The sequence below is a fragment of the Oryzias latipes genome, chromosome 23 (assembly GCF_053564925.1).
Source record: "Oryzias latipes strain Hd-rR chromosome 23, Olatipes_Hd-rR_3.1".
NCBI lineage: Eukaryota > Metazoa > Chordata > Actinopteri > Beloniformes > Adrianichthyidae > Oryzias > Oryzias latipes.
In genome coordinates, this window is record NC_136259.1 from 12,212,696 (window position 1) to 12,229,166 (window position 16,471).

Genomic DNA, 16,471 nt, shown 5'->3' on the forward strand with positions numbered 1-16,471 from the left:
AGGTTAACAGTAAGTTAAATATTATCTGATTACTAGCTAGTCTGGCAATAAGCCTGTCCAAAGAAGAATGTTTTAAGCCTAACCTTGAATGTAGAAACTGTGTCGGCCTCTCTTACATGAGCTGGGAGCTTACCGTGTTCCGTACAACAGACTTGATGGCTAAAGGCTCTACCTCCAGTCCTACATTTTGTTAGCAAGCGAACTACAAACACACACACTAACTCAGTTTTATATGCAAAAAAAGAACTCAACAGATGTTTAACCCTTGTGCTATCTTATATGACCCCACCCTTACATTGTCGTGTTCTCCCTACCATGACAAAGGTGGATAAAGGTGGAAAGATTTCATGTAATCCATGGACACCAGTGAAGATCACAAATCATTGAAGAAAAAAGGTTTAGCGCACTGTCTAGTGGGTCTAGATGACCCTACTCCCAATGTTAAAATGCCTAGGATAGCACAAGGGTCAAACACTGGAGTACAGGTCTTACCCATGCTCTCCATAAGGGGGCGCTCAGGAGCTGTTTATCCCCAATGCAGAGTTTCTTTGAGTGGCCTTAGGAGTCTTTCCTGTTCACAGGATGTGGATATGATGGATCAGAACGGCATGACTCCTCTGATGTGGGCGGCCTACAGAACACACAGGTATTCTTCTGCACGTAGAATGACGGCATGTCTAGACTGGAGGGAAGTAAGGCTTAAGCACGATGTTGCCTCCACACTGAAGAAAACAACCATACGTTAGATTGGACTTTAAGACCTGAAACATGATATCCTTCCAGAAAGCCCTCCTTCTTTTCCTTACGCCGTCATGAGAAATTTGAGTACTAGATTACAGAATCAACTGTCCAATTGATGCAAATTTGTAAATAAAGCGTGAATCATGAGAACGATCCTAAAAACTGTCAAACTGTGTTTTTTGAGGAAAATAAATGCCATTTATTGACTTTTGTAAAAAATTAGACTTGTGTTAGATAGAAAGCTGCAGACCTGTTGGCAGGATCGTCTGCAGTTTGACCCAGTGGTTCTCTGTGTCACAGTGTGGATCCCACACGTCTGCTCCTGACCTTCAACGTCTCTGTCAACCTGGGGGACAAATATCACAAGAACACAGCGCTGCACTGGGCCGTGCTGGCCGGCAACACCACCGTCATCAGCCTGCTGCTGGACGCCAATGCTAACGTTGATGCACAGAACATTAAAGTAAGGTGTTTTCTTTAAATCTCGTCTGAAGGCGTCTTGTCTTCCTGTGCTTCAGCAAGTGTAGTTTTTTCTTGAGTTCACATCATTTTAGCTCCTGCAGGATTTTGTAGGTTTTTAAAAAACATTCAAGTCAATACAAGGATTTGAAAAAAACAAACTTTAAATGGAAGTTAAAGTCCCACTCCGATCATCTTTTGATCCACTTCAAAGGGTTCCCAGTGGTCTTTTAATGATGATTGTTGTTTTTAGCCAGCATCTTAAAAAAAACTGTCGTTTTCTAGGACATAGTTTCTGCAGAGCAGCAGCACTTCATTAAAAATTCACCTCTGAGGTGTAGGCAGGACTGTTAGCGCTGCGCAACCCCCCCCCCATATTCCCTCCCTATTGCTAAGAACTCTCAGTTTACAATCCCTCCTGCTGGCTTCCAGCCCCTCACACCCCCCAACCTATCATTAGCGGTAAAACAAAAATGGCGAATAATATAAGAGCTTTCCAACCGTACAGTTTAGATCCAGATTCCAGCTCAGACGAGGAAAACAAAGACATTCATGGATCTATTTGTCTGAAGGTGGATGATCAGAATGGGGCCAAGAAGGGAGCTCCCAGCCCTTTCAGTATTTTTTTCTAGGCCACAAATACGATCTTTTGATCTGCTGATTCACAACGATTTGAATAAAGAATAAAGAAATACACAGAAATGCAGTACAAATCTTTATTTTCTTAATAGATCTCCTCTATTATCAGAAAAATTCCACCAAAAACATGGTGGGTCTTGAAACACATAAGTTCACTTTTCATTTCACTGTTTTCAATAGAAATAAAGCAGAAAGCCTTAGCGCAGAGTGGGAACTGCTGATCTTGCAGAAAAAGTTGGCAATGATTTCGTTGGTAAATGTAAAAGTGAGGAGGTGGAGGTACTTAATGCTGGTTGCACTGGCAGGAGTATCTGGAGTTTTTTCTCCTTTATTTACCTTTTTGGTTAGTGCTCCTAACTCCTAAGTATGTTTTAACTGTGGAAGTAAATTAATTTGGATTCAGGTGTAAACTTTTGCAGAATTGACCCTTTTGCTGAACAGTACTCGTGTGAAAGCGGGTCGCATTCACACTGTCAGGTTTGATCCACATTGAAGTTCAGTTTCTTTGATGGTCCACTTTGTTAGAAAGTATGAACTCTCATCTCAGGTAAGGACCAAAAGAGTGAACTCCCGTCTTCTTAAAAGCGAGGACCTCTGTTCTCTTGAGGTTCAGTCAAAGAGAAGGGAAGTAAAGCGAGGAAATGCCATTTATGCCATTTATAAAGAGGGGCAATAAAAACAGGCCACAGCGAAAATCCCGAAAAACCTGAACAATGTTTTACCTTGCAAATGTACAGGAGGACCATACACATTTTACTCTGTCAGAGGGTTAGCAGCACTAGACAGTTGTCTTTTCCAAAATTACTACCCCGTCTTGGTCGGGTAAATGTTCTATTTGAAACTGGGATTTTTCCAGGCGATTGGTCTGCTTTGGTCTTTTTTTTTCTTTCCTGAGAGCCTCGTGTGGAAAACCAGAGGAAACTGTGGTGTTTATCAGCCTCTTGAGCCTCTCCACAGGACCATCATAGCATGAGAGTGACATCACATGTTCTGAAGGTCATCTTCAAGTACACAGCAGTCTGATGGTTTTCTTTGGGTTTTCATGTTTAGGGCGAAACACCACTGGACCTTGCTAAGCAAAGGAAGAATGTGTGGATGATCAACCACCTACAGGAGGCACGGCAGGCCAAAGGCTACGACAGTCCGTCCTATCTTAAGAGACTGAAGATGGATAAGGTACAAATACTCAGCACTCCTCCAACCAGAGCCCCACAGAACAAAGATCACTGCCTGGTTCTACTGATCAGACACTCACTCCCAGGTTAAACAATGGCGGAAAACCTGCTTCACATGCTGGGAAAGTGGATTAGAGGGTGAAAATCCTGACAATAATGGAAAAGTACTGTATAAAAAGAGTGGAATTCCATTGACAAAGCCCTCCTTCGTCAGTCAGGCATGCTGGGACCAGCCTTCCAGACTGAAAGCCTTTCTGCACTGTTGACTGTCACAGCATGTCGAGTTAGTCCGTATTTTCTGTGGAGCCAGACCCACAGGAAGAAGGGTGTATTTATGACACCCCCCTCCTTCCATTCACTGAAACAAGCACCGGGAAACTGAAGCCAACTCTGAGCCACTGGGGTTTTACCAGCCCCCTCTGTCTTTTCTGAACAGTTTGGTGAAAACTGACTTCTCAGTCCAAACAAAAGTGCACTTCTGCTTGTGAATGTTTCAACTTGATGTTGAATATTTCTCATAAAAGTTCTGCTTTGATCTAATTCTGCTCCATCTTTTCACTTTTGCACACTTTTCATCAGATATGGCAGGTAACCGACACAACATTAGAGGCTGACCGGAGCAAATATCTAGTCTGAGTGCTTTTTGCCTTTTTGATGTGGCTAAGATGATCTGCTGAAACTCAGACTGAAGAGGATACGCATTTATAGATATTTGCATCAACAAGGGCTGCTAATGTTGTGGTTCATGTTGGATGCTGTATACTTAGCTGTTTGCATGTAGACTGAATAGAGCTCCATGTCTTGTTGATTTTAGATTGCTCCTGCTTCTGTTTTACATGTATTCATTTTTATGTCATGGATAAAGCAAGGCTCGGGCTTTATGCAGGGAGGTGGGATGTTTGCTCAGTTAGGTTAAATTAAAAGAGAAGCCTGTGAACGTTTTGGTTAGGTTAAGATGATGTGGAGAAACTCAGCCCTGAATGAGTCTGAGGAACACCTCACTTCCTCATGGAGGAACAGTTTGAAGGAAAGCCTGGAAGATGTCAGCAGAAAAACAGAAATGGGATAGAGAAGCCGTCAGCATAAATCACACGTTTATAAACACGCTAGAGCAGGGGTCGGGAACCTTTTTGGCCAAGAGAGCCATAAACGGCACATATTTTTGAATGTAATTTTGAAAGAGCCATACAATAATGTAGCGTCCCTTTCCCACACTGAGGCACGGAGACTTAACCTCTTTTAAGGTTCTTTATTCTGGTTACTGCAGACCGCAACAAACGCCGTACAATTAATTCAGCAACTCCTGAATCTCTCCCGCCGAGGCGAGAGCGCTTCTCCCAACTTTATATTCGCTCCTGCCTCGTCAGCCCTCCCATTTCCCTTATTCGGCCCATAGCTGAACCCCATTGGTCCAAACTACCTAACAACCACCTGAGCGACAGAACTGAGGGCCAATCAGATCTCTGCTTGATGCGTTTAATGAACTCCAGAACTTATAACACGGCCAACAGCCAAGTTAAACTCAGTCCGCAACAATATGTTTAAAACTAAATATACAAATGAATGTGTGCATTTGAAGTCATTTCAATATTTTTAAAGTACAATAAGTCTGTGAATTCTTTTTAATAACATCGTTATGCTGTTGCTAATAAATGATGAGTAGAGTCCAATGTAGACGTTTCTAATGTCAAAGCAATCTTTTGATTATAATGATGCCATTTTTGGCTAAAATCAAAAGACTTTTGATGTTTTTGATACATTATTGTCTGCAGAGCTGCAGGAGTTCATTAGAAATTTGCTTTTCGGTTGTGACTGTTGGCGCAGAAGTTAGTCGCGCTAATTTCCTAGCATGCCTTTTTCCACCGAGCAACAAGCACCTCACAAGGCCAAGCTAAAATTAGCGTAGCAAAAAGGTAGCTATCCAACAGCAGAGTTTAGAACCAGATGGCAGATCAGACGAGGAAAATGAAAATGTACATGGATCTATTTGTCTGCAAGTGAAGGATTTAGAATTGGAGTGGAGAAAGCCAGACTTTGGCCCGCCCACGGCAGTAGCTGGGTCATAAGTCAGAGCTTTTTAAATATCCGCTTTTCATCTACTTCTCATCCAATGCGATTTAAATAAAGAAATACTCAGAAATGCAGTTTTAATCTTAAATTCTTTTATACATGTCCTCCATTATGAGAAAAACAGAAGAAACACAGTTTTTCGTTGGAGTGGGTCTTTAAAGGACTGGGGCATGTGTTTTTTCTGTTCTCTTCTGTCTGCTACATGTTACTGAGTGTTCAAACCAAAGCAGCCTTTCATTAGCATACGTCTGTCTTTAGACATGCAGCTTCATCGGTTCATTAGCCCCCTGAACGCTGAAGCAGAGCAACGCAGAGCTTTGATTGAAAACATGAATGATTACACCAAACAAACACACCGTGTCACCTCATCTGCTCTGGTCAGGCTTTTCTTTTACCTGCACATTCCCAGGAGAGTCTCGCCAGAACTGATCCGGTTGAAGTTGTGAAGGAACCTTTAAAAAGTCACCTTATTCTTTCCCCAAAATGTCCCTTTTTTGTGTGTTTGATTCTGAGCAAAACCATCTGACAAGAAGTGTGAGCAGAACAATGGGTTTCCCTTTTCCTTATCATAACAACAGAAAACCTCTACAGTGGACTTTCAAGACCTAATGAAAAACAAAACAAGCCTACATTCAATCCTATTGATGCCAGTTTTTGTCTTTGTCCAGACGATGTAATCACTTATATAAAAACTCTCGGAACAATGAAGGCATTTGTAGAAAAAGCGACAAAAGAATCATTTCTGTCCTTCAAAAACAAGTTTTTATCTGCCTTCTGTTACAATTATTTGATTTCTATTTCATTTCTTTCAAGAATACAACATATCAAAATGTCCTATAATGACATATTTCTGCTTCTTTAACTTAAATATTCACTTTCTAAGGTTTTTTTAATACATGATGTACAAGATTTTTTGTTATTCAAAAGTTTCCCTGAAGAACAGGTTTGGTGGTAATTCTGAGCCTGCCACCTGTCCCGTCCTGCATGTCTCATGGACTAAGTCTAAACTCCTGCTCCCGTGCAGCTTTAGCTTGATGATCAGTTCGGCATCTTTTTCATTTTTGGACCGTGTTCTGGTTTCACACAGTGCTTCTAGCCGTCAAAAAATAAAAATAGCTAAATTCTACCTGAGAAACAATGTTGTCTTCATTCATGTTTTCCTTCTATTTCTGTCGTCTCTGTCTCAGTGTCAATACAGACAGAATGGGTAGTGAGAGCTGTAGAAGTGTCAAGTCTAACGGGGGGAGCAGTGCTTTTATCTGTCCGCTCTGCTGTGCAGGAGTTCAGACAGAAAGTGATGCTGGGAACACCGTTTGTGGTCGTGTGGCTGGTGGGCTTCATCGCTGACCTGGACATCGACTCGTGGCTCATCAAGAGCGTCATGTACGCCGGCGTCTGGGTGGCCGTGCAGTTCCTCTCCAAGTACGTCCCACTGGGAACATGAACATGAACCCTCTCCTCTGTTCTTATGAATGTGTTTTAACAGAGCATGTTCACATGAGCGGCCCCTTTCCTTCATGTCACTTTTAGAAAAAAAGCACAGAAAGCTTTTCCCTTCGCAGCGGTGTCTGCTTTTGACTTCTTTTGAGCTTTAGCTGCAGGCTCTTCCATCTGCAGGAGTGAGGAGGGGTGGAAATGCTGAAGTGAAATAATGCTCAGAGGCACGGCTAAAGAAGGGGTGCTTGTAATTGTTCAACCGTCTTGTCTTTGCAGGGCTTTTTTCGATCACTCCATGCACAGTGCTCTCCCTCTGGGAATCTACCTGGCAACAAAGTTCTGGATGTACGCCACTTGGTTCTACTGGTTCTGGAATGATATCCTTTTTAGCAGCAAAGGTTTCCATGAACAGATCAAGATTTACAGCCAAAAAGCACAAGCTTATGATGGTGTGAAGTAGTCGCGTGATCCTTCTCTCTCTCTCTGTCCATTTCTGTGTCTAATCCCGTATGGTTTACTTGTAAATCAAGGTTTCAAACTGTGGTTCCTGAAAGTCCATTGGCTACAGATTCTGTGTGTTTCACAGACAGATGTAATTATTTGAGGAAAACTGATATGAAACATCCTTTTTGTCACAAACCTGAAAGCCGTCTTCAGGTTGAGCTCGGGTCAACCCTCGACTTCCATGTTGAAGTTTGACAACCTCTAGCCTATTACACAGGCAAGTCGGTCTTTGTTCACACCAAAGCAAAATCCTTAAATGTTTTCTGTCTAGAAGTTCTTTATACTTGCACCTAAAAAGATCCCGTGAACATTAACCCTTTGACACCAGAGATGCCTAAATAACACTCTTTGACATATTGTAACTCTTGGAACGTTTACATGATCGCAGAGAATCAGCTGATTCTCCTGCTGTAATGACGTTAATCACGTGAACGTTTAAAGAGTTATGGTAATTGAAAGAATGTAGAGACTGGAGCTAAAGCCCCGGAGTTGAAGGGATAAACGTCAGCAGCTTTCAAGCGGTTTAACTTTCAGTTCTTCTGTTATCCCAATCTGGGTTAATGGCTCGTAACAATCTGCTTTTACACTACTCCTTCTTTGTGTTGTGTTTAAGCTTCTTTAGTAGCTTCCCTCTTTAGAAAGAGCCTTTTTGTTCCTTAAACGACAGAACCTTCACATCCTTTTTTTTTTTTTTTTTTTTTTTTGAAGAAACTGGATCTTTGTGACGTTTTAGATTTTTCTGTTGAGTCAACTTTGTCAGGAACCTATTTATGTTTGGAATAAGACAATCTTCTGTTTGAGCTTCTGTTTGTTATTGTCACACAGCAACTACGTACATTTTGCATATTTTCCATGTATGAAGTTTCAGTCTTTCAAGATCCATGCGTGATATGTCGTTCATTAGTTTTTCTTGCCTTCGTCATTCCTCAATGTGCACAAATGGTCGCCGAGGGTTTGGGCTGACTGGTCTTTATGTGAATTTAGTTTTGAGCTATTAAATATTTGTGGTCGGTTGAGAATTATGCAGTTTATGCATATTTGACTTAGTTTATATGCATTTTTTTACGTAAACTGTGCGTGATTTTTGTGAGATGCATACGCAAATTTTTGTCTTTCCACGACCCTTCCTCTTATGTCTAACAGACCTTTCAGACATGTACCACCAATGAATACCTTTTATATCACTTATACAGTGCATGTATCACGTTCAAATAATGTAACTGATGCACAAATCACTAATGAATTGCATATAAAAAGCGCAATAATCATGCATGGGTCCTATTCTACGTTAATTTACGTGTTTTTTGCGTGGTTTATTCGTTGGTTTTAACGTGGTTCATTCGTGATACATCTGTGAAAATTTCATGTAAAGACCACAATGTTTCTCCCTTTTTTCCACGTATATTCACATATGACCAATTTTCATGTTCAATATGTGCAAAATGAACGTAGTGGCTGTGGGACACATCCTTTAGATGGATGATTTTTGTGAGGAGCTGCAGCTCCTTCTGATGAAAAAGACAACTTCTGCCTTGACCTCTCTGCACATCTGCCCTTCGCCACGGTCCACGTTCCCTTCCTCATCAACTCCCTGGTTTTGTTCTACAACTTTGGAAAATCCTGGAAGTCAGATCCAGGAATTATCAAAGCATCAGAGGAGCAAAAGAAAAAGGTAATGTACGTCACTGTGGGTCAGTCCAGCCTCAACAGGGCCTAGACTGATTTGTGTGTTTCCTGGCAGACGATAGTGGAGCTTGCAGAGACGGGCAGCCTGGATTTGAGCATATTCTGCAGCACCTGCTTGGTAAAGCCTTTTCTCACGCACGCTTGAAGCTGAAGTGGAGATTAGCACAGAGGATGTAAAAACCTCATTTCTCCTTACAGATACGGAAACCTGTCCGCTCCAAACACTGCGCTGTCTGCAACCGCTGCATCGCCAAGTTCGACCACCACTGCCCCTGGGTGGGGAACTGTGTGGGTACGTGCCCGCCACTGCCTCTGCAGGACAAACTGTGTGTTGCACTGAGCATGGGAGGCCACACAAACAACAGAACTAATTCTGCTTATGAAGCAGCGTCTCACAGTTAAACGAAGCGCCACAGCTTAAAAGCTATACATCAAAAAGCTTGAAACAATAAAAATGAAGAAACAAAACTGAAACCGGAAGCGACGCTTCATGAAAAGCAGGCGGGCTACAGGTGGAAGGAAGCATGATGAGGACTGCTGGCTAGCAGCAGACTGGAGACAGCAGAGGAAGGAAGGAGTGCCGCTGTTTGCAGCACTTCCTGTGTTCAGGACGGAGCATGAAAGTGAGGAAACCGTCTGAACAAAGTGATGTCCTGCAGACAGAGCATCAACCCCGTCATTCGTGGGAAATCTACATTTTTAAAAAAGCATCTAAACTGCTCAACACACAGCAGATCACCTTTTATGGAAGAAGAGAGCGGCATGACCGATCCAGAGAAGGGTTACAGTGATCTGCCCTGATCATCATGACGGTGTTAACTGCATTCCAACTTCACCTTTTTGGCACAAACCCAACCATGGATGTCCCCAAAGAGATATGTCTGCAGGAAAACAACGAACAGAGGCAAACGGGTGTTTGTGGAGGAAGTCTTTGTTCTCCTCAGTCTGCATTTCCTACACATTTAGAGCATTTCTATACCCCAAACAAACATCTGGATTGTACCTCAAAACGTCCTTACAAAGCGGCAAAATCATCTATAATTTTGCGCCTTTGTGGTCAAAGTCTTGTTGCAGAACGTCCTGAACCCAAAAGGAAACTCTCATTCCTTTAACCCTTGTGTGGTGTTCATATTGTTGTTACTCAGCCAGTGTTCGTGGGTCTGGTGGACCCGTTGCATGTTGTGGTTTTTAATGCCTCACAATCAAACACTTTGATGTTAAAATACTCGACAGATGTTTACCTCATCCAATTACAATCAGTTTATTTGGTTAATATTTGCCCTTTACCTTTGTTAGATCACATTCATAACTCATTATTTAAAACGTGATAAAGAAAATCAATTAAAATCAAGATATGATTGGAAACAAATTTTCAAGTGAAGCAATGGTTTTCAAAACTACTAACTTTTATTTATTTGAACACAGAAACTGAACCCATTCAGGTGCACAACACAAGCTGAACACAGAGTAAACCTATTGTCAAGACAACACATCAGCCCCATGGCCTTCTAGCCACTAGCCTTTACAACACATGGTCCTGGCTGCTGACAGCCTGGTCCTGGCTGATGGCTTTGTTTTGGAACTGGCTGATGCTCAATCTAAATGGTATGGCTTATACTTATATAGCGCCTTTCTTCCTACAAGGACAAAGCGCTTTACAGTCACGGACCCATTCACCCAGTCACACACACATTCACTCACACATTCAGACACTGGTGGCGGCTCCGCTGCCAAACACAGGCGCCCGCCTACCACCAGAGGCAAGGTGGGGTTCAGTGTCTTGCCCAAGGACACTTTGACTCATGGGCCTGCAAGGCGGGAATTGAACCTGCAATATTACGATCAGGGGTCGACCACCCTACCGCTGCTCCACGGCCGCCCCAATCTAATCATCTTCTTCAGAGTCACTGTCAGACTCTGAATTTTCAGAAATGTGATCCTCCAATTCTGAAACCTCCTCTTCTGAATCGTCTCCCTCTACATCATCCTCAAAAACGTCTCTCTCTTCTAATATCAATTCCAGGGCCCTCTGCGCAGAAAGTCTTTTGGCCATTTTGATCAGTTGTGATAAGAAACCACACTGGCAAAGCTATATTTATAGTGTCCCGCCTCCAATTTGTAGCAGATCTTTATCTGCTATGTGAGATATTAAAGATTCCCGTAAGCAAGTCAAATGATCAAATGTGCGGGAGAACGAGAGCAAACAGAGTTGATGCTTGAATTATTCTAACAATGTTGCAACCTTGTGCGGGAACCGCAGGTGCAGAAACAGAACTCACATTTACAGTGAATCTTTCTCTCTCTGCCACTCTCTCTCTCTCTTTCTCACTGGTCACACACACACACACACACACCCACACACACCCACAGGCCCAGACAGGTGGAGGACAGAGTGTAGGTACATAAAAACATCAATTTCCACACTTCTATTAGCCCTGGGTCCAGTGGACCCGAACATCTTATATGTAATAGAAATGTGTTGGGGGGGTATACGGTGTGTGGTCATTAAAAATGTATTCTGATATATGTTCTTCACAGAAAATGAGCCAAGGCCAGTGAGTCTGAGTTTGAAAAATTAATTAATTGTATCATTTTTCTTTTGATAAAAAATGAAAACGGGTCCCACAGACCCGAACACCACATAAGGGTTAAACCACTTTAGTGTGTTTAAAAATCCATTTTCCCTACTACTCATTTACTTCTCAGCATAAAATTCAGCACAAGCTTTACACCTCAATGAATTCTAAGTCATCCACTTTTAGTTATTTTTTTCTGTTTCAAATAATCTCATGATGTCATCTGTAACCTTTATGCCTGAACCTTTATACATCCTAGTATTTTTTTAAAAGAACTGAACCCTGTTAACCAATGGGATAGGACCTGTTGGTTTCTAAGGGTCATAGAAGTCTCTTCTTCTTGACTCCACCTTTCCCACAACTTGAATCTCATGGATATATCTTCATTTCTGTAACTTGTTACCTCTATTTTCCGGTTTGTTCAGATGGTTAATGCGGAGGACGTTGCAGGTCTCTACTTGTTTTCATTGATGCCAGTAGTTGAGGTGATGTTAACAGGACTTTTGTGTCTGGCTGCAGGAAGCGGGAATCACCGCTACTTCATGGCTTACCTGTTCTTCCTGCTCTGCATGATCTGCTGGATGATATACGGCTGCATCTCGTGTAAGACGCCCACCCCCGAGAGTCCCAATAGAGCCTCTATTTCCACCTCTTTGGTTGATGTGCTTTTCCCTCCCCCAGACTGGAGGGTTCACTGTGCCACCACCTACGCCAAGGATGGATTTTGGCTGTACCTGACGCAGATCGCCTCCTGCTCGCCCTGGATCTTCTGGATGTTCCTCAACAGCATCTTCCACTTCATGTGGGTGGCAGTTCTCATCATGTGCCAACTCTACCAGGTATGGCGCCCTGACTATCAGCTCAGTTTCAGCTGACTTACAAGTAAGGGTGTATTCAGACCGGAAAAATCTGTTGGTCCAGAGTAGAAGTCCAGTTTTGTAAACAAAACCACGTGACTAAAGATCTCTTCAGTCATTGGCTAGTAATTACAAGGGCAGAAGTTATGGAAGTCCTGCGCTTTGCGGTCCTTGTCAGGATAGTTCACTGATTCAAAGTTTATATTTCGCTGACCAATTTTTAATGCCTGTCTCAGTTACAACACTTTACTTTGTTTCGGTGGAGGCGTGCTGCAAGACGGTTACTGAGGAGATGATGGATAAGAAATTTACTCTGATAAATTTTTATGACATATAGGTTGTCGGAAAAACTGTGAAAAGCAACGTGTATCACAATAAAAGTTGTTTTAATGATCCTGCATTCATCCAACCACATTTCAAAGAGTTGCTGTGTCTCATCGTAGCTTCATGTTTCTCCATGGCTCTCTGTTCAATTCAATTCAGTTCAGTTTTATTTAGATAGCCCAATATTACAACGTTGTCACAATGGGCTTCACACCAGCAATAGTACAAAAACATAAGATCGGTCATAGAATTCAATATGTAATGGCTAAACTAAACTAAACAGAGTAAGCTAAAGTGGTCATCCCTGCCCTTTGACCCTCCTTCTCCATAAGGAGAAACTCCTAAAAAACCGTATTCAGGAAAAAAAAAGAAGAAACCTCAGGGAAATCTACATGAAGGAAGGACAGACGATGTACCAGAACTCTTAGAGAAGAATTAGCTTATCTAACTCTACGGCTACAGTGGCCGTTCTGCTCCAGTTGGGCCATCTGATCTGCTGTAGTCCTTCTGAACATTCAGGAAGACTTCTGCATGAAGCTGAGCAGAACCATTTGCCCTCAAACATTCAGAAATTTACGAGAAGAAGCTGTTCAAATGAGCAGATATTACTAAAAAACTATGCATCTATCTGCAACACAATCAGAATGCTTTCTTCTTCCTGCTCCTTTAGAGTAAAAATAAAAGCATTTTTGTTGTGATTTCTGACACACACACACACACCACCTCGTTGTCTCAGGCTTGTGACGTTTTTCCTGCAGATTGCCGCATTGGGAATCACCACCAATGAGAGGATGAACGCGCGCAGATACAAGCACTTTAAGGTCACGGCTACATCCATCGAGAGCCCCTTCAAGTAAGTGTCATTGGAGTGTCTGGGCCGCTGGTTCTGGTGGGAACCCGACCCGCTCACCTGTCACCTTTGTCCCCTGCAGTCATGGCTGCTTCAGAAACCTCGTTGACTTCTTTGAGATCCGTTGCTGCGGCCTGATCCGACCCGTGACGGTGGACTGGACCACGCAGTACACAATAGAGTACGACCAGACGTCCGGCTCAGGCTACCAGCTAGTGTAGAGGAGGCTGTGGAGAGCGTCTGGATGTGGGAAAGGAGCTCCCCGTTCAGATCTGAGCCATCTCTGGAGCGCTTGCTTCTTTTTTTGCGTTTGTTCTTGGTGAAACCATCTTGCCTTCACCGATCAAAAAGAAACCCACCAGGACGAGCATGCAGTAACGGGGGCAACACCACCTCGCCCATTCTGTTCACCTTCATCTCTCAAGCTATTACTAATACTGTTACTCAGACCCACCCGACTCCTCTCCTCAGAGCTTTTGGACGGTTTGTTGCTGCCAAACATCAAAGGAGAGGAGATCGGGAGAGGGGGCAGTCCTGTGTGTGACAGGAGTGGGACAGCCCCCACCCTCCCCACCTCAACGTAACATTTCTGCTGTTGTGCATACCTGACGGGTCCGGGAGGTCTCGGCGATGAGCAGGGCGAGGCACAGAAGTGTGACGGAAGGAGAGAATGTCTTTGTAAAGGATTTTGCACCATGAAGACGGGGAACTGTCAGAGGACAGCGTTGGAGGCGGAGCCTCTGGAGTTGCGCTGCGCCTCACCTGCAGAGCTTTTTCTGTGGATCCTTCAGCAGGAACAGCTGTAAACACGACGCCGCGGCCAACAGACAATGTGATGCAGTTTATTTATTTGAAAGCTATTTATAGATAAAGTAATTAAACGGTCCATCTCTTTTTACATGTGGTTTTAGCTGAGTAGGATTTTATGCACAGGACTGGCTGCCTGAGAGGGCGGGGGGCGGGGACAGCGGGGGTATTTATTCCGAGCAGCAGGAGGATGTTCAGTAGAGCCTCATTCCATGTCTGCTCTCTGCAGAAGCTGTAAAGTCTTATTTTTGTTTGGTGTCTGACGTTGCACTGATGGTTTTAGTCAGAAAGGAGGGAGGAAGAGGAGACTGTATATACATATACTCTCTAAGGGGGTTGGGTTTTCTTTCATCAGTGTTAGTCCAAAGTGTTTTTATTCTGAAGGAAACAGGAAAGAATTGGAGTGACTTTTGTCTGTATGTTTGTAGCTTTTAGTGATGTTCCACCCTGCTGTCCATTGGCATTTTAATACCCCCTCCCCCCCATGTACCTGACATTTCTTCCCGCCAACAAACTCCACTGCATGTATGATGCTTGGGACCTCTGGTCGCCATGGCAATGGCTAGCCATCTGTCTGTATATAGTGAATGTTATGTATTTCCGAGGACTTTGGGGGTTTTTGATCGCCTGGTTGTGTTTGTGTTTTTATGGAAGTGGTCCTTCCGGTTGCCAGTTTTAATGTCTTACATCCCAGTGTGTCCACATATTTAAATGTTGTTTTTTTCCCCCCTCATTTCTGGGTCAAACGCAGAAGGCTTTGCTTTACCACTGGATGTAAAAACTGTAAAGCAGCATACTTCAGAACTGCAGTTTTTTGTTGTTTTTCTGTCTAGGTGGAAATGTGCTGATGCAAAAGATTTAGGGACAGGAGGTTCAATCACCTGGGCAGCGCAGCAGCTGTGGGTTCTCTCAAACTGGTGACGACTGTTTCATATCAGCTTTCTTACAGAGAACTCCAGGTCGGACGCACTGGTTCTTCCAGCGGTTTGAGCCCCCTCTGACCCCCCGTGTGAGAAAGAAAAGGAAAGCACTTAATCATGTCCAGTGCCTCCCTGCCCACCTCCACACGCCACTGTAACTCCACTTCAGATGTAAACATATGGGCATGGTTCAGTTTTAATAATAAAGAATCAAATAGTCAAATGGAATCGGGCCGCTTCTTTTTCCTGTCCTTATGTGGAGCGCGTCTTCCTACTCTGTTGTTAAAAGCTTCAGGGAGATGAAGCCAAAGGAAAAAAGATCCTGGGAGGCGGTGGAACCATGGAAGACTGATTTAAAGCTGCATGATCTGAGAAAAACCTCTGAAGTGTCTGGAAGTTCAGAAAAAAGAGGCAGAACAGTAAAGAAAAGAAGATGTTCCAGTTAAACTAAAAAACGGACTAGAAACCCATTAAAGCTCCAGATAGATTTCTATCTTCCACAAACATGCAGCGGAGTAAAGAAGTATTTGATTCTGTAGGTTTGCCCACATAAAATAAAATGACAGTCTGTCGTCCTGATGTGAGGTTCATCTGAAAAGAGAGATGGAAAATCAAGAATTCATATACATTTATTTGCATTTCATTGAGGGGAAATAAGTATTTAAACCCTCTTGCCGGAAAGACTTAGTACCCCTCATTATCAGGTTGTTCTCAAAGTTGAGCAGGTTTCTACTCAACTGCTTCTTTGCAAATATCAAATTATTCAGATTTGGTGGCCGTTGCTTAGCAACTCTGAGCTTCAGCTTCTCCAGAGGTTTTTGAGACTGGCTGGACCGCTCCATGACCTTGATCTGCTTCTTCACACTTCAGGTGAGTTATTATAAAATGATGAAATGAGTTTAGCTGTGGACCTAACAGCTCAGTGTGAACAAAAAGTTAAAGAATTTATTAGGAATCGATTCCACTGCAGATGAAGCCAAATGGCGCATAGTTAGACCCTGATTCCACAGGTTAAGCATGTAAAGCTAATCAGTTCATTCTGCAGATGGAAAGCGTCGTGAAACCATCATGTTGTCGTCTCTTCTGATCCCTGTTGTCATTGAAGATCATCACCTCAGGGTGTTTGCTGTTCGTCGAGGAAAAGCTGAAGATGAGCAGAGATCCCTGCAGCCTTCAGACAACATTCAGTGGTTGAATCACAAGGAGAGGACATCGGCATCAGCCGTCCATCCAACGATTTGAGCTACTATTCTCTCCTGAACTGGAAACATTCTCTGATGTTTCATTTAAAGACATGAAGAGAAGCTTCTACCTGCTTTCAGAACAAAGGAAATTTGTGATTTATTTTCATCTGGGTCTCATTTCCAGAGACTACTGCTACCAGGAAGTTCTCCAGAACTCCAGCCTCAACTGGTGACAGCAGTGG

At 43.1% G+C, this 16,471-nt stretch overlaps 1 protein-coding gene across 1 annotated transcript in view; it reads left to right on the plus strand.

Annotated features, from left to right (window-relative positions):
- zdhhc17 (zDHHC palmitoyltransferase 17) overlaps window positions 1–15,273 on the plus strand; it is a 39,933-nt gene extending 24,660 nt beyond the window's left edge. Inside the window, exons 6-17 of the mRNA XM_004082978.4 lie at window positions 582–646; window positions 1,042–1,204; window positions 2,890–3,015; window positions 6,364–6,506; window positions 6,798–6,898; window positions 8,573–8,697; window positions 8,767–8,829; window positions 8,910–9,003; window positions 11,807–11,890; window positions 11,969–12,126; window positions 13,227–13,321; window positions 13,401–15,273. Of these exons, the coding sequence (XP_004083026.1) occupies window positions 582–646; window positions 1,042–1,204; window positions 2,890–3,015; window positions 6,364–6,506; window positions 6,798–6,898; window positions 8,573–8,697; window positions 8,767–8,829; window positions 8,910–9,003; window positions 11,807–11,890; window positions 11,969–12,126; window positions 13,227–13,321; window positions 13,401–13,539 (1,356 nt within the window). The 3' untranslated portion in view covers window positions 13,540–15,273. The remainder of the gene's footprint in view (window positions 1–581; window positions 647–1,041; window positions 1,205–2,889; window positions 3,016–6,363; window positions 6,507–6,797; window positions 6,899–8,572; window positions 8,698–8,766; window positions 8,830–8,909; window positions 9,004–11,806; window positions 11,891–11,968; window positions 12,127–13,226; window positions 13,322–13,400) is intronic.
- The last annotated feature ends 1,198 nt before the right edge of the window (window positions 15,274–16,471 follow it).